The following is an 18,554-nucleotide window of genomic DNA, read 5'->3' on the forward strand; positions in this document are numbered from 1 at the left end:
TCCTGTAGATCAGAACTTCATGAACAGGTTTCACAATACTTCACTTTTTATCATTAATAGCACCAACACCTTTCCATATAGAGGCAAGACAAACCCTTAAATGTTTGGGTTTTTTTACCAGATGCCCCATAGCTTCTGCTAGAATTCTGATTGGCAAGTTTCTTGAACTCCATTAGTTCAGCATGATCCTTTTCATATGTTCTTTTCAAATTTTCCACATATTGCATCATTACTTCTGTTGCCTTTGACATACGCTTTTCCTAAGGAAGAAAAGAATGGAATACTCAGGAACCTCTATACTTCTCAAACAAATTATTTGCCTCTGTGAATGCTCCCTATCAGGGCCAAATCTGGAATAGCTATTAAGGAAATATTTGGTATTTCCTAAAGAAATATATGGTACCCCATGCCTGAAAATTCTGAAACCAATTAAACACAAACGTACATGCATTCATATATATTCACAGAATATTATAATTTATTTTGTTATACCTTTCTACATTCTGCCTGTGTGCCTATCTTATTAGTTATGTTGTATAGGTACGTTTGTTTTCAAACTCTCAAAGGTCTTAGTCACTGGCATCAGTCTAGTTTTTTTCCAAGGAAATAGGCAACAGTCTTGAATCTGGGAGGATATTGCTGCGTTCTCATTTATACTTGCTCTGTTATTACTATAGTTGCCTGACAAAGTTATTGCCAAAGGCAGGTGAGCTTTTTGACCCAGAAAGTTTTCTTATTCATGCTGCACTGATTCTAAATGAGTTTATTGTGATGCAGTCATAGATCTGAATAATATGTATGCTCCTATTGCACAGATGTTAAATAGCTTCACAGGCAACCTTCTTTTTGAATTCTATTTCCATACTGAAATGGTGTCTTCTCTGACATTATAATAAATGTCTTTAATCTCTGAAAATGGCAAATAAAATTCAAAGGGCTAATATAACCTCCAGCTATGACTGAAAAAGAGTGAACATGTGCAGCCAGGATATGTGTTAGACACCAGGGTGTTCTTACCTGGCGAACAGCTCCAACCATCTCAGCACGACTAGATAGTCTAGCAGCTAAACGCCGCAGAACAGCAATATCCTCCAATAGCTTCTGGTAAGCTTCTCTGTGTTCATAATGATGCCACAAGTGAGCTGAAGACTGAAGTGAAAATACAGAAGCTTTATCATCATAACTTGCCACTTCTAGTTCAGATAAAGTAGCCTGAGCCACAGAAGCAGGGTTGAGATGTCTAGGCAGAACTACGCATGGACTACAAATTAGTCCCAGAGGAGTTCCATCACTATTACCATAGATAACCTAGACAGTGCTGCTACTGTGTGTCAGAATGATGCTTCGCTGCATGCTGCAGACAGACCTTTTAAGGAGTTAAAGAGGGCTAAACACATTTGCAATACTTTTCCTTTTGAAATTAATGATGAATCATGCCTGGCTACCTGTGAACTTTGCAAATGCCAAGGTTATTTGAATTATTAATTACAAATTATTGCCAAAACACAAAGAATATTTTAATTTGCTGGGCCCAAGATGTTAAAGCAGCCATTCATGTTCTCGCAGTCCTGTGATACTTCACTTATTTATAAAAGAAATTACAGTCTCAAGAATTCCAAGTGTAAGAGAGTAATAAAAAATAATATGGCCTGTAAATCAAATGGCAACTGTAAGACCCATGAATGCATAAAGGAAACTGTTTGAAACAAACATGCACAAAATTTCCAATTTCCAGGTTTTTCTTGGCAACTGTAACATGCTAGTTTTTGCAAACATATCTGAAGTGCATATAAATCAGCTTTCTCTTGAAGTTGGGTTTTTAATAAAACATCAGTTATCGTAAGATTGCTTAAAAAAAATCATGAAGACTGGTAACACTGTCATTGAGCCATATAATGTGCCTGTTCTACAGAAATTGAGATAACCTAGTACTGAAATTGAAACAAGTCTAGGTCTAATATTATACAGATTACACAGAAGCCATCACTTCATTTAATTGCTTGTTTATTCCATCATATAGAACAAAAGCTTTCATATGAATGGCAGTTTCTACTTTCTTACAGACTATGTAGAAAAGCTTGTAAAGCCAGACTGTAGCGTGCGAACTGCACAAAGGAGGAAAAAGCTAACCACATGTGTTGCATGCTGGCAACGTGACCCTTGGTGCCTAATTACGGATTCTTAAGAGATCAAATCTAACAGACTTTTTTCAGTCTGAGCCCCCTGATTTAATATGTTGCTTCTGCCTGCTCTCTAAACAGAGAACAGAGTGAAGAGCAGCAAAACATTAAAAACTTTTTGTTTTTTTCCCCAGGAACAATATTCTTGAAATTCAGATTTTAAAAGATGCAAATATTTTTTGAAAAGACATAAGTGTTTTCCAGATGAAAAGATGTAAATATCACAATCTTTTTTTTTAGTTGTATCTTTTCTTACCTGATGATGTTCTTGATAAAGAAAATGGGAGAATCATACTTGAAAGTATGGCAGCAACCTCCTTGTAATATTCAAATTGGGTCTACAGGTATTTCATTTAGCATCATGGTATCTGAGCATCCCTTCTTATTTGCACAAAAATGTGTGCAGCACATAAATTGACACATCTCAAAAACGTATTTGTCATTTGAATTAGAAAATCCAGAGAAAGCTGGCAAAAAGGACTGAAAACTACTGCTGATAAAAGAACATCAGGGACAGCTGGAATTAAAGTGTAATAATGCCCATAACCTGATCCTGAGGTTGCATGTATTCCTTAAGAAATTCTTGCTGTCTCCTTTCTTATATCGCCTTCTGTTATCTGCAGTTAAGAGGTCTTTCAAGACACAAATCTCAGGACTCAGGCTTCAGGTAATTTCATTATCTCCCCTAACTAGACACTTCAAATTTAGTGCTAAAGAAGGTCTTGCCCAGGAGAGCAGGGATCAGTGTTCAAGCTGCGGTTCTGAACACCCTTAGCTTTGTCAAGGGCTTATTCCAAGTAGCGAACAGAAAATTCATAGTATTTATTCCTGAAATCTGCAAGACATAGGGCAATTTCCAGCAATGGTGGCCTGCTGGCAGAAAATGCTCCCTCTTGTGCAGAGTGGTAGGCAGATCATGGGAAAGAGCTCAGGCAGCAGAAAATGAAGTTCTGGGGCTGAATTTACAATAGGCATAAGGAAACCTAGCCTCACATATTTCAAAAGTGTGCATGCTCTCATGTACGCTATAGACAGAAGAATTGTTTTCTTACCGTAATAGCTGCTTTAAAGCTTTCCAGTTCCTTCTCAGCATTCTCTTCAGTAAGATTTCTCTCTCGCTCTGCTTGGTTAATTCTAGATTCCAAGGTATAGCTATCATTTCTAAAGGCCAAGGAAAGCTGTACAAATACATTCTGTTTGGATTTAAGAAAAGCATTTTTAAATAAGCATCACAGTAATGTCTTTTTCAGTAACAACGTATATGGTACGTATTTAAAAAACTTTGGTGCTTAAACAAGTATTGAAAGAGAAAATCTAAAACATTTTTTATTTTTTATTTTTCAAAAATCACTTCTCTTTACTACTTTTAAAATATGAATAAACATTCAACAGGCCTTGCTGCCTCTTTTCCGAATGTTTTTCTAGATCAGTAGAGAGACACAATGAAGGAAGTAGCCTATCAGAAGTATCAGAATCACAATGGACCTGTTTTCTAGCTGGACTTCCTCCAAGGGTCCCCAAGGTTTTTAAACAGATAGTCTGTGCAAAGGAAGTCCAGGGATGAGCTCACCATTAGCATTGTTTCACGTAAGGGATAAATACCTACCACTGAAGCCAGCAAAAGGTTAAGTGCTAACATTTTTATTCTCCTGCCCTCAACTGTTAAATATTGTTTCTTTCTTCACCAGATGTATTATTTCTTAGGATAAATACTTTGCAAAGCACAAGGTACCAACAGTTTCATTAGATTGCAGCTATGCAAATAAAGATCTTTTTCTTGTCTGGCATGTGGAAAAAAAGAAGAAAAAAACCAGCAAGCTAAAGAGCAACCCACAAAAAAAAAGTTAAAATTATATAAACTAATTGCAAGATGTAATCAAAAAGTGCCCCAAAGCTTCTAGTGGCCAGTACAAAAATGCAATTTAACTCATTTAATTTCTGGTCTCATTTAATCTCTATTTTACTACTTTATGTATATTACAATAATTTCCATAATGAATTGTATTTCACTATGAAGAATGCACAAACAAGTGTTTTGTTTATTCCTACTGTAAGCCTTTTTACAGTTTATACTGTCTCTGACAACTGCTCATATTTCACAGAATTGTTATTTTGATTGTGCTCAATATGCTTTTTTTCTGAGAAACATTTTTAGGAAATAAAAATTCCATTACCTGGTTCTAGTAACAACCTTTATGCTTACAGTAACCACTTGAAATCGAGGCATATGGCTAAAATAATGAGTTTAAGAACATATTTACCTCAACTTCTTTTTCAGTAAGTGGAGGAGAGCTAGAAATAAAGGCAAGCAGAAATCACATTTTAATTACTTTTGTCTTTAAAACCAGAGCTATTCTTATATTTAACCAAAACCAGAAGAAAAAATCCCCATCCTCCCTGTAAATATGTTATGGTTTCTTTAGGTGAAATCAGTATTTAATTAATTAAATTGTACTTGTTATGGTTAAACCCCACATTGTGCTGTTTTGTTTTGGTTTTTTTTAAGCACAGCAGAGAATCTCCTCAGTATTGGCAAAACCATACCAAAGTTTGTGGCCACCACAAATACTGATATCTGTACTGCATGGTGATAAATTGGGCGTACAAGAGCAAGACAAAAGTTACCCTTTTGGACTTGTGGGAGACTTAATATGCTACACTTTGGAATATTATCTTTACCCATTTTCCTTCCATTAACAGATAACCACATATGTACAGAATTCAAAGTGCAGCTCACTGTTTACTGAACTATTCTGGTTTGGCTGCTCCTTTTGTTAGAAGTTAGCTAACAATTATTCTGACATTGACAAATTTTATGTTTGAGTTTTGCAAGTTGTCCACCACAAAAATGATTACTGACTATATAAAAACTAGAGAATGCTACCAAAATGCAGTTTTATAGAATACTGTATAGATAGATATTAAATAAAAAAATAGAGATAGACAACATTATATTGGAAGATTTCACTTAAATGCAGTTATCTTTAATGTTCGAATTTACAGGTTCTTAGTCCCTGTAACTGCTCCCAAACATCAGAGGCTATTCAGTTTTATACAAGTGAATAGTGACAAGAAACACCTGAAAGAAATGACAGGAGCTGTAAATACAAATTCTAGTGGATGCCAGCAGGTACCTATCATGATCTGTACAGGCATGATACTGTCAGAAAATTCATAAAATTGTAAGAATAGAATCATAGAATAGTTAGAGTTGGAAAGGACCTTAAGATCATCTAGTTCCAACCTCCCTGCCATGGGCAGGGACACCTTATTACTAAACCATATCACCCAAGGCTCTGTCCAACCTGGCCTTGAACATTGCCAGGAATGGAGCATTTACCACTTCTTTGGGCAACCTGTTCCAGTGCCTCACCACCCTCACAGTAAAGAACTTCTTCCTTATATCTAACCTGAACTTCCTCTGTTTAAGTTAAAACCCATTGCCCCTTGTCCTATTGCCACAGTCCCTAATGAAGAGTCCCTTACTTGTAGGCTCCCTTCAGATACTGGAAGGCTGTTATAAGGTCCAGCTTTCCAACAGCTCAAACTTTCTTAACCTGTCTTCATACAGGAGGTGCTCCAGCCCCCTAATCATCCTCCTGACCCTCCTCTGGTCTTGCTCCAGCACCTTCATGTCCTTCTTCCGTTAAGGGCAGCAGAACTATACACAGTACTTCAAGTGGGGTCCCATGAGAGCAGAGTAGAGGGGTAGGATCACCTCCTTTGACCTGCTGGTCACGCTCCTTTTGATGCAGCCCAGGATACGGTTGGCTTTCTGGGCTGCGAGTGCATACTGAAGCCGGCTCATGTTCATTTTCTCACCAACCAACACCCCAAAGTCCTTCTCTGCAGGGCTGCTCTGAATCTCTTCTCTACCCAACCTGCACCTATGGCTGGGACTGCGCCGACCCAGGTGTAGGACCTTGCACTTCACTTTGTTGAGCTTCATGAGGTTGGCATTGGCCCACCTCTCAAGCATGTTAAGGTCCCTGTGGATGGTATCCCTTCCCTCCAGTGTATCAACTGAACCGCACAGGTTGATGTCATCAGCAAAGCTGAGGGTGCACTCAATCCACTATCCATGTTGCTGACAAAGATGTTGAACAGGATCAGTTCCTACACCAACCCCTTAGGGACACCATTTGTTACCCATCTCCGGTTGGACATTGAGCCTTTGACCACAAATCTCTGCGTGCGGCCATCCAGGCAGTTCTTTATCCACCGAGTGGTCCATCCATCAAATTGATGTCTCTCCAATTTAGAGACAAGGATGTCGTGTGGGACAGTGTCAAACGCTTTGTGCAAGTTCAGGTAGATGACATCAACTGCTCTACCCCTGTCCCTCAGTTCTGTAGCCCCATCATAGAAGGCCACCAAATTGGTCAGGCAGGATTTCCCCTTAGTGAAGCCATGCTGGCTGTCACCAAGCACCTTGTTGATTTTCATGTGCCTTAGCATGCCTTCCAGGAGAATCTGCTCCAAGATTTTGCCAGGCACAGAGGTGAGACTGACTGGTCTGTAGTTTCCTGGGTCTTTCATTCCCCCTTCTTGAAAATAGGGGTTATATTTCCTTCTTTCTAGTTGCCAGGAACTTCACCTGACTGCCATGATTTTTCAAATATGATGGACAGTTAATTAAATTAAGTTTAAATTAAAATACTACTGTAATATTCATTGCATCATTAATCCCAAATATAGAAATCAATGCATCTGGCACCACTGAGCAGCAGATTTTTTTCATTGTGTAGGATGACAAAACTTAGAGAAGTGAGTAGAAGAATGGAGTCCATTATGTTCCGTGTGTTGGAAAACCATTCTGTGCCTAAAGTATTATTATTCATATTACTTACTGTTATTCTAGGAGGAAGCCTACTAGGAGTAATAGTCCTAGAAGAAAGTTTGAGCATCTGCACGCGTCATATAACATAGCACAGAATGGTAAAATTAATGTCTTGATTTTTACCGAGAATGGTCTGAGAAACTTGCTTAAAGAATGAAAAGTAATGTGTGTATTTATTCAAAAGGTTAAGCTAACTGATTAAAGAATATTGCCTGAAAAACAGAAGATCTGTGTATTATCTGATCCTCAAAGCCAGCAGCATTTACCTTTTTTGTACTAAGCTATGAAATTGTTTTTCTTTTCAGCATTTAATTACAATGAAGCAATGGTCTGTTAGAACTTCTTCACCTCACACATCCATTGATACAACAGTTCCTTCACAACAAATGCTAAATATTTATTCCAACTGCACAGAGAACACTTACTGACTGCTTCAAATGATTAAAAGCCTCTGGTGTTTATAGTATAAAAATATATGGGTGAATTTAGGAATAGTTTTGGCCAGATATGTTTGGAATTGTTATAATAATTAATAAACAAACAAAAAAAGCTTATTTCTTTTACTTCTCTCAAAGAAAAGGTTTATGCAAAAATATGGAAGAAGCTTAGCTTTATTCTAATGCAATACAAATTAAAATATAGTCAGTGTCTTGCACAGCAAAAGATCAAGGAATTTGCAAAATAAAATTCCCCCAAAAACTGTCACTTGCAGAAAAAACTGCAGAATTCTTCCCTGCCCAAATTTTACCATTGAAAAGCATTATCTAACCTGATTATTTTTCTGGGAAAAAGAAAAGTAACATTTTCAACATGAATTTGTATCTGCAGCAGCAATCCTGAAAAACAGGAGTGGACAGACCAGTGGAAGAAATCTGCACAAAAATGTAGCATGCAAGTTAGGTTTCAGACCTTTTATGCAGACCTTACAAATTAATTTTAAAAGTTGGCCAGTTACTGAAACTTTGTGCATTCCCCAGATTTTTCTGAAAAATCTGTGTTGCACATTTTCAGTTGCTACTTATGTGGATCCCATATGAATGGAACTCCACAAAGGGTGGACATGCCTTCCCCCACATGATGTCTCTCTACTTCTAATGAGCTTTTACCTTGCCGGAAGTGATTTGTGCACTCGTAGTTTTCGCAGCAATACATCAGGAATGCTGGGCATGACATCAGAGCTATTCTTTGTCTCTTCCTCTTCAGTGGGGGAAGGGAGAGGTGAAGGGCCTAAAGACATTGTTGGACAAAAACCTTTTTATGATATTTGAAAAGTCATGCGTTAACTATTAATAGGCAGCATCTCAGAGACAAATAAGACATTTTAGGCTGTGTCATTTTAAAGTCAACGAGCCTTTCACCCCAGCTGTACTGGGAGCAAAGTGACAAGAAAAGGTTCATTCTTTCATGCAGAATGATAGTTTCTTTATTGTGTATGGTGATACATCACTCGCCTTTACTCCCTGTCTTACTTTCAAGCACTGGCAACAAAAGTAATCAGTACAATTGTCACTCTTTATGAAGAAAGACTGAAGTAATAAGTACCCTGACAGTTTCTAATGCACTGAAAAATAATTATTTTATTAATATTTTTCCTAGAATTCAAATGGAACCCAAATTCCATTACTGGAACATCTAACCTAACATTTTGCATTTGTGTTTTACCAGTACAGTGACATAATTTCTGGAATATTTTAGATTAGATTTTTTTAATAGAGTACTGTAATTTTCTAAGGCTTTAAACGCTACCTGCAAAGATGAAGCCTAGTACTATACTACAGATTTTTGTGCATGGTTTATGGTGATGAGTCTACAACATGTATTTGTTTGCAGTACATGTTCACTGAAACAGCACATAAAGTTTATAATTACATTCTCTACTTTTGTCACTTCCAGAAGGACCAAGATACAGCTAATACTTTTTTTTTTAATTCATGTGACTTAATTTTTTTTTTCATTTTATTTAATTTCATGTATAGTAACTCCTTACATTCTTCTGTCTTGCCAGAACTTAGTGAAGGGCTCTTCTACAGGAAAGTCAGGTTTCTCAGTCTGAATCTCAGACTTGGGAAGATATCCTTGTATAGCTGTTTTGATGTTTGGCATAACACAAAGACTCTTAAATTTGCAAAACAAATTGTGTGACAAAGTTCAAGTTTTGCAAAGGTGGAAAGTATTCAAATGAAAACCAGAAAAGGAGATTCTTTCTAGCTGCATTTTAGTTCCATGCATAAAAAATTCAGTATTTACCTGAGAACAGTCATGAATGTCCCTATAAAAAAAGCCAGCTTGACGCCATAATGTCTCCACATATATCTGTCTTAATATATCCCACTTATCTAAACTTCTGTAGATGCAAAGTTATGTTTACTCAGATGATCACAATAACTTGGCATTGAGAGCAAAACATGATGGAGCCAGTATATTTGACTCATAATATAATAATGAAGTATCTGGCTATTTCCTATTGTTTAAGCAAAATTATTACTCCAGTTAAAAATTACAAGGTATTTTTCATGACAAAGTAAGTAAGTCTCCCTAACAAATGAACTAAGGATTTGACCCCACACTTGATTTCCCTACCAAGGACAAGGAGTTGACTCTTAATGTTCTGGCTATCATTTAGATAAGTTACTAGAGTTTTAAAAAACTTGTGAGGCTCATGAGATCTTGGTTGAAAAGCTGGATAAAATAAAGCTTAGCTTTTCATAACAGTTTCCCCAAAAGTTTCAAATCTGCCAAAATCATTTAATAGGCTGGTAAAGTGGCAACTGTTTTACATTTAAACACAGCCTGCTGAATAATTGCTGGGAAACAATAAGTTAGCATAGTGACAGGAATAATATTACCATACCTAAGAATTCAAAGATTACTAAAGACAGGAAGAAGACAAGAAGCCTCTTTTATTTCATTCAGACTTATGATGAGTCTGTTTCCAGAGATAACATGAAATGTAATTTCTCTGTCATCTTGCGTGACAGAAACTCTAAGGCCTTATGAAACAGTTCCAAATCATATCTATGAATTAGCAAAATGAACAGTATTAGGAAAAATGGAAATTTTCTTTGGAAAGCTCCTTTCACTTTCTCCATTTCGCTTAATGTGGCCTTAGAAACACTCTGAATGAGTTCTGACTTAACTACTTCCAAGAAAACATACAGGTTTGGTTTAAATATTTTCAACTGATCGCTCAGAGCTACTGCTATTTGGTTCTTCCAGTTGTTGAACTGTCCTCAGGATTATATCCTTGCTCTTTATTTCTATTCTGAATCTTTTTAGATGCAGCATACAGGCATCAAATCTCATTTGCTTGTGTTAGATTTGAAAAAAAAAATTATGTAGAGGTTTTAGCCTCTTATTAAAAATGGTACTAATCGAGCTAAAAAAACCCTCTAGCTGCACTTATTGCAATGCATATTTTTGCAATCCTTCAATGACTTTCATGTCTCCTCTCTGGCCTTACTCTTGCCTATCCACATTGATGTAGAGCTGTGGACCAAAAGTGGACATGCCATTTCAATATTTGCCACACATATAGTAGAATAATAAAGCAGGAATAAAGCATTCCATCTCTTATTAATACTTTCAAGGATCAAATTCCCCCTTATAGCCAGAATATCTTGCAGAGGTCACATACATTGAATCCATCACTGCTGAAATGTTCTTCAGAATGTGGCTGAAATTTGAGACAGTCTTTCATCTATTAAGTACAACCTAGACTCTGTTCCAGGCATGCATCTTTTAATTTGGTTGTAATAATACCTACAGTATCTTCTTGCCTCAGATCATCAAGAAATTTAGGTATTTCTGCTGCTAGGCCCCTTCTTCATGGCTGCTTCATTACACAATTATTGCAACTGAAGAAAAGTGTTGGGTTTTTTTCCCTTCCATATTAGTCAGTTATAAAAATCAGTGTATAACAGACACTCATTCCAGCTTTTATGATACTGCACCTTTCTCTTGTTCAGCGGCTTCGCTAAGTTCAGGGAGTTTGAGTCCAACTAAATTTTGATTTCTCATCAAAATATGCTCCTGTTAAGAAAAACAGTAACATTTTTATGTAACTTTAATAGAAAGCTCTATTTAAAGATCCCTGCCATGTGGACACTAACATTTATTCGAGCTAATAAACAGAATGGAGATATTTATATTGTTATAGTTATATTGTTACAGTCACATGCTACACTGCATGGACACATGTACATTCACAAACATAACATCTTAAATAGTACATATTTCAAATTTCATACATGTGTCACTTAGAAAAATTCCTGTCATGCAGACAGAGATGTGCAGCAGGTGCTTCTTACTCAAAGAGGTTTTGGTAAATGAGAGTTTTTGTAAATAACAGCAAAAAAAGCAGTTTTGGATATAGCTACAGCAATAATTAAGTATCCCAGAAAAGAGAGAGAATGCTACAGCTGCAAGCTAATACTTCACTGTTACTGTACCCTGCTTCCCTTCCTTACAGGTAAGGAAGACTGTACTCATCTTCTGATTTTCTACCTTAATATTCTCAAATATGTCTAAAATACACATGCACCTGCTTTTGCTAGGTAGGCGATTCCTACCAAAGACAGAGGTCAAATCTCACCTAACCAGAATCATGTATCATGTATTATTTTTCTGATTCTAAATATTACTTGTGCTTAACACCTTCTAGGACTTCCAAAATCATATGTCTCAAGTGTCTCTATAATCAAGAATTCCAGTACACATATGCTAAGAAGTGTGCAATATAAACAGGAAAACATGAATAACTAAGCTACCATTTCCAAGCAATACACTAGGAACAAATTAACCAAAGTACAGAATTTGAGATCCTCACCTGTTAGCCTTATGTTCATCTTAAAGTATTAACTACCGGAAGTCAAAGAAAATAGTCTTATTAGGTTGTAAAGTAGAGTAAGCACTATTTTCTTTATTTCCTTTCAAAGTAATTTTTGCTATACGCATGGTGGTTACTTTATGATGGTGGGCTATCATTTCATTTTGGCTTCTTTTCAATACACTGATTAATTATTAGGGTTTAATTCTTAATTTTAACCAATCATTTAGACATTTTTTTAACAACAGATTACTTTATAGATTTTGCAGTCCAAGTCTACCCTTCAAGAAGCTGACGCATTTGCATGATGTAAGGTTTTACAACCCTGGACACTGGGACATTTTCTGAGAATGTTCAACAAGCAAAAAATCATACCAAAACAATTTCCTGTCCCCTGAGACTTGCATGCAATGCTATTGCAAAAGTTAGTATTCTTGAAATACAGGACTACTGCCCTTAGAAGGGAGAATACCAACCAATAAAGGACTCAAAGCCACTCAGCTGAAAATTTGGATTTTTAAAATCCAAAGAAAGTTTACAAATAGTTTATGATATGCAGAGACTTCGTAAGCACATAAACAAGAGTATAGTAACTGTCTACAAACTTCAGTTAAAGATTTCTGTTCATACACAGGTCTCATCCCACACGTAAAGAAATCTGTCAATTACTCAATATACTGTGGGAGCCTGTGAATTTGAGGACAATTCTGAAGAAGCAGGAAAAGCATATTACAGAGAAGCAAAGGAAGTAAAAGAGCATAAGTGACACTTTTAAAAAGAATGTTGTTACATCCTAAGGAAGGAAAAATTCTTTCGATCTAAAATACTTTCGAAATCAAAATAGATCACTTTAGTCCCAAGTACATTTTACAAACGTCATGATTGTTAATCAACGATTTCCTGTTTATAGGTCATGTGGATGGTGCAAATATGAGATGTATTGTGGTTTAGGCCCACCTTTCAGTCACAACGAAAGCAATTACTACTTTATTGACACCAATACGATATTTTTTTAATTCCTGGGGGCCAAAACCTGCATATGGAAGAGCATATGCACATTCATATATGTGCATATTGAAAATACAACAGTGCAGTTGATGCATATTTAGAGACAACTAAGAAATGGAACAATTCCATGGAATTTAGCTACAGGTTACAATTTATTAAAGGTGCAAATGATGCAATTCTGTATTAATTCTCCTGAAACTGTTTCACATTATATTACTGTATGTTTCATGCAATGATAAACATAATGCTAAGCAAATGAAAAGTTTAGTAAAATAGGAAAATAAGTTTAAAACAGGATATGACTGATGACTGGGACTCACCTCTCTGAGCTTTGTCAATTTCTGCATTCGAACTGGTTGAACTTGGATTTGAAGGTCTTTGAATGCTTTTAACTGATTGCTGGATTTGTTACCAACAACAAAGCTTTTATCTTCCTCAGATGGTAATTTTAAAGGTGTTTTATCTTTCTGTCCAGGCTCCAAGCTATCCCATGATACAGCCCGTAGTAGAGGAGGACGAGGTCCACACAGTTTAAATTCTGGTTTAAATGAAACTTTATGGTCCCTCATTTCTTGAACAGGAATTTTGAGCTTTGAGTCTATATTTCCTGATGTTGGTAGATGGGTTCTTAGAGGAACATCATTTTCTTTTGATTTCTTGAGGAACGATTTTCCAAGTTCATTTTCACAAACATTCATGTAAGCATTAAGAGACATTCTGCCACCATCACCACCTGAAGGGGAGCATTTAGGTAAAGTATCCATGTGTTTACGTGGATCGAAGTTTTCTTTTTGTTCTGAGAGCTTCTCTTTGGAGTTTTCAAAACCAGCAGAACGAGGAACCAACCTTCCCTGAGAAATCTTTCTTTGATCATTCTGCCTTCGATCAACTAGTCCTTTTGCAGCATTCTGAAAGCAGAGGGACACACAGAAAACAGAGAAACAAGTGCAGATTTCTCTTTTCTCTGCCAAGGATAGAATTTCACTGTAAAAAGCCATTACTTTTTCAGTGACATTTGCTTTTAAACATATGCTGCTGATGAGAGAAAAAATTTTTAAAATGCACTTGACAGAACACTGAATTGGGAATTTCTTTTCTGAACTTTAGAGAGAATGTCATCCTACCCTAGAGTCCATTACAGCAATATATCAATCTTCATATAGACAAGTCTCTCATCATCTTAATGTAAGGTTGTCTGAGCACATGCCTTTAAGGCTATATTTTATAGCTCTGTTACTTTCCTTTGATTGTTTTCCGTTATTTCCTTACCTCCCAAAGGGAAAAAAAGCATGGACTTGTATACTATTGTAATTTCTCTCTTTGTGTGCAGTACCACAGATTATAATTTGGCTGCAATCTCCACAGGACAGCTGGCAAAAGAATGTTTGCCTATACCTTGACTACTTTAGTACAGAATCTGTATTTTGCCTAAGGGCACCTGTGTGAGCAATTTAAGGCAACCAACATAAAACCTAACTGTGGTCTCTGCCCTGGATATGTTGCTACTCTCCCATCCTTTATAGTTACTGCTCCAAAATTCTGCTGCCACACTATATTTTGTATTACCTAACCCACTCTCAGCAACATGTTTTTAAAGTGCCATTTGATATTACTTAAAACATGCATATAAAATGCTTCACCAGTAGTTATGCAGAGCAGTAACACCCCATCAGAGGTACAGAGCATTAGCTACAGTAACCTCTCCCACTGAATCAAAGGAAGAGGATGCCTGTCTAAAACACCAGCGTAAACCGAAGTAGCTACAATAGGTACTTTAAACTTACTTATAAAGTTACTTAGTATATTGATTTTAATAGAGCTAAAGCAAAGTGCATGATAGGATGTAAAGGCTTACTTAAGTCCACTGTCCTCTGCTACATTTTCAGGTGCAAATGAACGGCATAATTTTTCTTTTCACTCAGCAAACAGTCTTTTAGCCTTCTTAGTCACATAAATAAATCATATATGTCAAGACAAACAGGTGAATTTTGTTCAAAACAATGTGAAACACTTACCTCTACTGTTTGCCTGTCATCCTCTTTCACAGTTCTGTTATTCTAGCAAAAAAAGAAAGAAAAAACTTGCCTTACAAGGTTATCTTTCACATCTATGCTGTAAATGTTAGATATAGATATTAATATATTAACTTTGAATTTTTTAACTTTTACACTTGTCGCATTTATTTATGAAGTATTTATTTATTTATGATGTCATTTTAGTGATTTTTTTTTTCCATGGATTGGGGCTATATTGGATCTTTTTCCATTTTCTACAGTTAAAAGATCTCTATGATCTTTCTGTGCTTATTACCTCATGGATTTTTGTCTTTAGAATAAACATTTATTAGTCCCTCACTCTGCAGAAAAAAAAAACATATTAGTAATACAGTCTTGTTATATAAAATGGTATTCAAACCATCCCATTTTCCTCAGGGACAAGTATAGTGTAATGTAGTGCTGTAATAACCAGGTTACTGTACAGACTATTCAGCTCTTTCTTACCTGCCCTGGACATACTGACTCGACACTAGTGGTTGTGCATCCATCAGACCCTATAGAGACAAACACATAATTAGGGCACATCCTAATTTGCCCCAAATTTTTACTACTACAGCATTATTGAACACACAGATATACAGATCCACATCATATATTAAGAAAAAATTTAAATGTGGAAAATATTCAAAAGGGGGGGAAAATATCTAAAAGATAGTAAGTGAAAGATCATTAAAGCTTCTCAAAACTCCATTGCTGAAAAGAATTAAAACCCAGAACATGTAATCTAGCAGCACCACAGAAGTGAAAATATAATACAATTAAGTATTTATGTAAAAATATGTATGTGGGCATTCATGAGCTTTGCCATATTCAGGAGGAGATCCTTGAATCTACTGATTTTGACTTCCCAAGGAATATTTAAAAATACATTTTTTTCCGAGCTTTTAAGTTAAAGTTTGAGCCTGCATAGATCATTTTACCTGATGGAACTGGAAGAGTGAGAGAGTTGCTCCGAGATGCTACTGGTGAAACTTTAGGACTAAGTGTAGGGGAAACTGCTTCATTAAAACAAAAACAAAAACAAAACAAGGTAATTTTACTTTCCAAGTTTCTAGGTTTTGAATTTTCAAAATTCAGCTAAGATTAAAACATGAATCGCATCGTCGTCAGTCATGTGTTTGTCCAGAACCTGACAAGTCATTTTAATTGAGATTCTGTTGGTATACAGAATCCTTATTCTCCTCACTTTTCTGACTGAAATTCTGCAGAGAAGTACACACAAGAGAAGGATTCACAAGAAATTTAGAAAAAAGAAAAAGCAAAATTTAGTTTGAAGTATATTTCTTTTTTTTTTCCCCCTCCAGAAAGTGCCAAGTGATTTTAAGACAGAACTTTATTTTGAAATGGTATTTCAAAGCTAAATTAAAGTCCTACTCCATGATAAAATGGCATTTCCTCCTAGTTTTCAAGCACTTCATATGAGGGGGAAAATAATTTTGATTGACATTCTAGAACAAAATATTTTCTTCTTCTGTTTTGAAAGGAGGATCTGATCCATTTAGTTTAGTTTATAAATATGCTCAGGACAAAAGTCTGTGTAATTATGTCTGGGAAAGTTTTTTTCAGCAGTATAAATCTTGCCATTTAAATATAATTTTATATCCAATAAGAACTTTAGGATGAAAATCTTCACAAACAAAAACTTGTGACCATTTTTCACATTTCAACAGAAATACTGCATGCGTTCCCATTACAGTGTCTGCAGTGTGTCATTTGGGCATTTAAAAACTTTACATGGTCTTCCACTGTTACATCTGAATATAGAGATTGGCCAGTTCTATTTTATATGGAATTGTGAGGAGGGGCAGAGGGATTTTGACCTTAAAATCAGCAAAGCGTATGTACACAGTAGCAGTGTATGTATTACAGATGCTTGTTTCTGCCTTTGAGGATCTCTAAAGTAGAATGTGAAATCTTGTTTTCAGAACCTGCACCTACCTGTGGGTGACTCAGGAAGGCTGCTTCTTGACTTTCTGCCTCTGCGCATGAGAAACCTCTCACTCACTTTCTTTGCTTCTTCTAGTAATTCAAGGTTCTTCTTTTTGTCTTCCTCTGATATTTTTACATCAGGTAGCTGATCATTTACCAGGTCAATCACATGACCGCTGTTGTCTGGTTTGAAATATCAACATAAAAACATTGTGATACATTGTGGCATTTTGAGTAACAACTATGAAACAAATCTACGTGCCTTTGAGCTTGCATTTCACAAGAATTAATGTCTGCTCATTTCTAATATTTTTATATTCTCAAGTTTAGAGCAAGTCCTCAAAAACCACTGATAACTCACAAAGATTAAGTCACTGTGACCAAAGATGCTCTGATATGTGAAACTGGCTTTTCTGGCTGTGTCCCTAATAAAGTTTTTCTAATTTATCAGTAAAAGTGCATAAGATTCATCTGAGCTAGCAGTCACAGCATTTCTGCCAGAGACCCAGTTTTTGCATGGATTTTGTTTGTCATTTTTTAAGGCTGAGGTCCTACAAACTCACTTTGCAACTAGTTTTAACATAGAGGTGATAGCATCAAATAATCTATAAAATCAAGTGAAGAGTTTGAAAGTATAAAAATTTTATTCTATGCAGATAGAAGAGCTTTTCACACAGATGCAAGAAGCAACAGTAATGTTGCATCTGGCAAAGCTGCAGGCAGAAGTTGAATAGCTAAATCATGAGAATTGTAAAGCCATCTCAAAAGCTAATCAATCTTTACCATGTGGGGGACATGCAAGAATTTTCCAAAGGAATTGCACATCCCATTAGAATATCCAGTGGTTAAAGACTGTTAAAGGTTACTTTTCCTCATGCCTACTTATGTTGATAATTTAGGTATGTGACCCAGGAGAATACATGGACCACAAACTGAAAGCCACTGCCTTACAGTTAGACCATTAGATTAATACATTATTTTCTGAACAATTTTTATTTAGTTGTAAAAAGAACTCACTAATTCCTGGCTTCCAAATTGGTTGAAAACACTAAATTAGAACACCGATTTTTACAATTCTCCAGACTACGATTTAGCAAAGGGTTTTCAGGGGCTGATAAACTCTACAGACAAACAAGCTTGTTGGATCTGCTACAATTGATAAATAGATGACCAAGAGTCTGCTCAATCCATTCCAGGCCAATGACACACGCTAGCATCAACAAGAGACTGCAAGTCAGATGTTTATTCTCAGGTAACTATGAGAAAATCCGTGAACTGTATGAGCGAATCAATGACTGTATTGTGTGAAGAGTTATCTGATATTAATAACAACTTGATCACATTAACAACAGCTTTGTGAAAAAAAGAAAGATCAGTTGTGACTGTGTCTGCACAGTGAGATGCCTCTATTAGGGAGGAGGGAATTTCTAACACTGTTTCGCAATAAGAACTTACTAAAGAACAGCTTGGGTGAGGGGATGGGAAGTCATCAGGTAATACAAGAAAAATATTTTTTGATTTGACAAGATCGATTACAGAACAATCAGTCCTCAGAAAACTAAGGATATAAGTAAGCAGCAAAAAGTCAAGGGGTTTTGGTTTGGAGACAGGAGGTCACTTCTAATTTCCATGAATTTATTCAAATTTCAAGGCTGTCAAAAAGTATGCCCATACACAGGATATTCTTAAAGCAATCTATTGTTAATGAAATATCT

At 36.1% G+C, this 18,554-nt stretch overlaps 1 protein-coding gene across 6 annotated transcripts in view; it reads right to left on the reverse strand.

The window, feature by feature from the left end:
• The window catches only part of IRAG1 (inositol 1,4,5-triphosphate receptor associated 1), an 89,803-nt gene that overhangs the window by 10,009 nt on the left and 61,240 nt on the right, over positions 1–18,554 (reverse strand). For 4 of the 6 annotated variants that reach the window (XM_062620160.1, XM_062620162.1, XM_062620158.1 and 1 more), the window contains 11 exons: positions 16,849–17,022; positions 15,831–15,908; positions 15,355–15,404; positions 14,869–14,910; positions 13,174–13,761; positions 10,971–11,049; positions 8,127–8,247; positions 4,442–4,472; positions 3,233–3,373; positions 1,018–1,149; positions 119–260 (listed from right to left, as the gene is read on the reverse strand). In XM_062620160.1, coding sequence (XP_062476144.1) covers positions 119–260; positions 1,018–1,149; positions 3,233–3,373; positions 4,442–4,472; positions 8,127–8,247; positions 10,971–11,049; positions 13,174–13,761; positions 14,869–14,910; positions 15,355–15,404; positions 15,831–15,908; positions 16,849–17,022 — 1,578 coding nt within the window. The remainder of the gene's footprint in view (positions 1–118; positions 261–1,017; positions 1,150–3,232; positions 3,374–4,441; positions 4,473–8,126; positions 8,248–10,970; positions 11,050–13,173; positions 13,762–14,868; positions 14,911–15,354; positions 15,405–15,830; positions 15,909–16,848; positions 17,023–18,554) is intronic. The other 2 variants (XM_062620161.1, XM_062620163.1) reach the window with 2 other exon arrangements.

The sequence above is a fragment of the Pezoporus occidentalis genome, unplaced genomic scaffold, assembly GCF_034315485.1.
Source record: "Pezoporus occidentalis ecotype Australia unplaced genomic scaffold, CSIRO_AGI_Poc_V1 ctg22, whole genome shotgun sequence".
Lineage (NCBI taxonomy): Eukaryota > Metazoa > Chordata > Aves > Psittaciformes > Psittacidae > Pezoporus > Pezoporus occidentalis.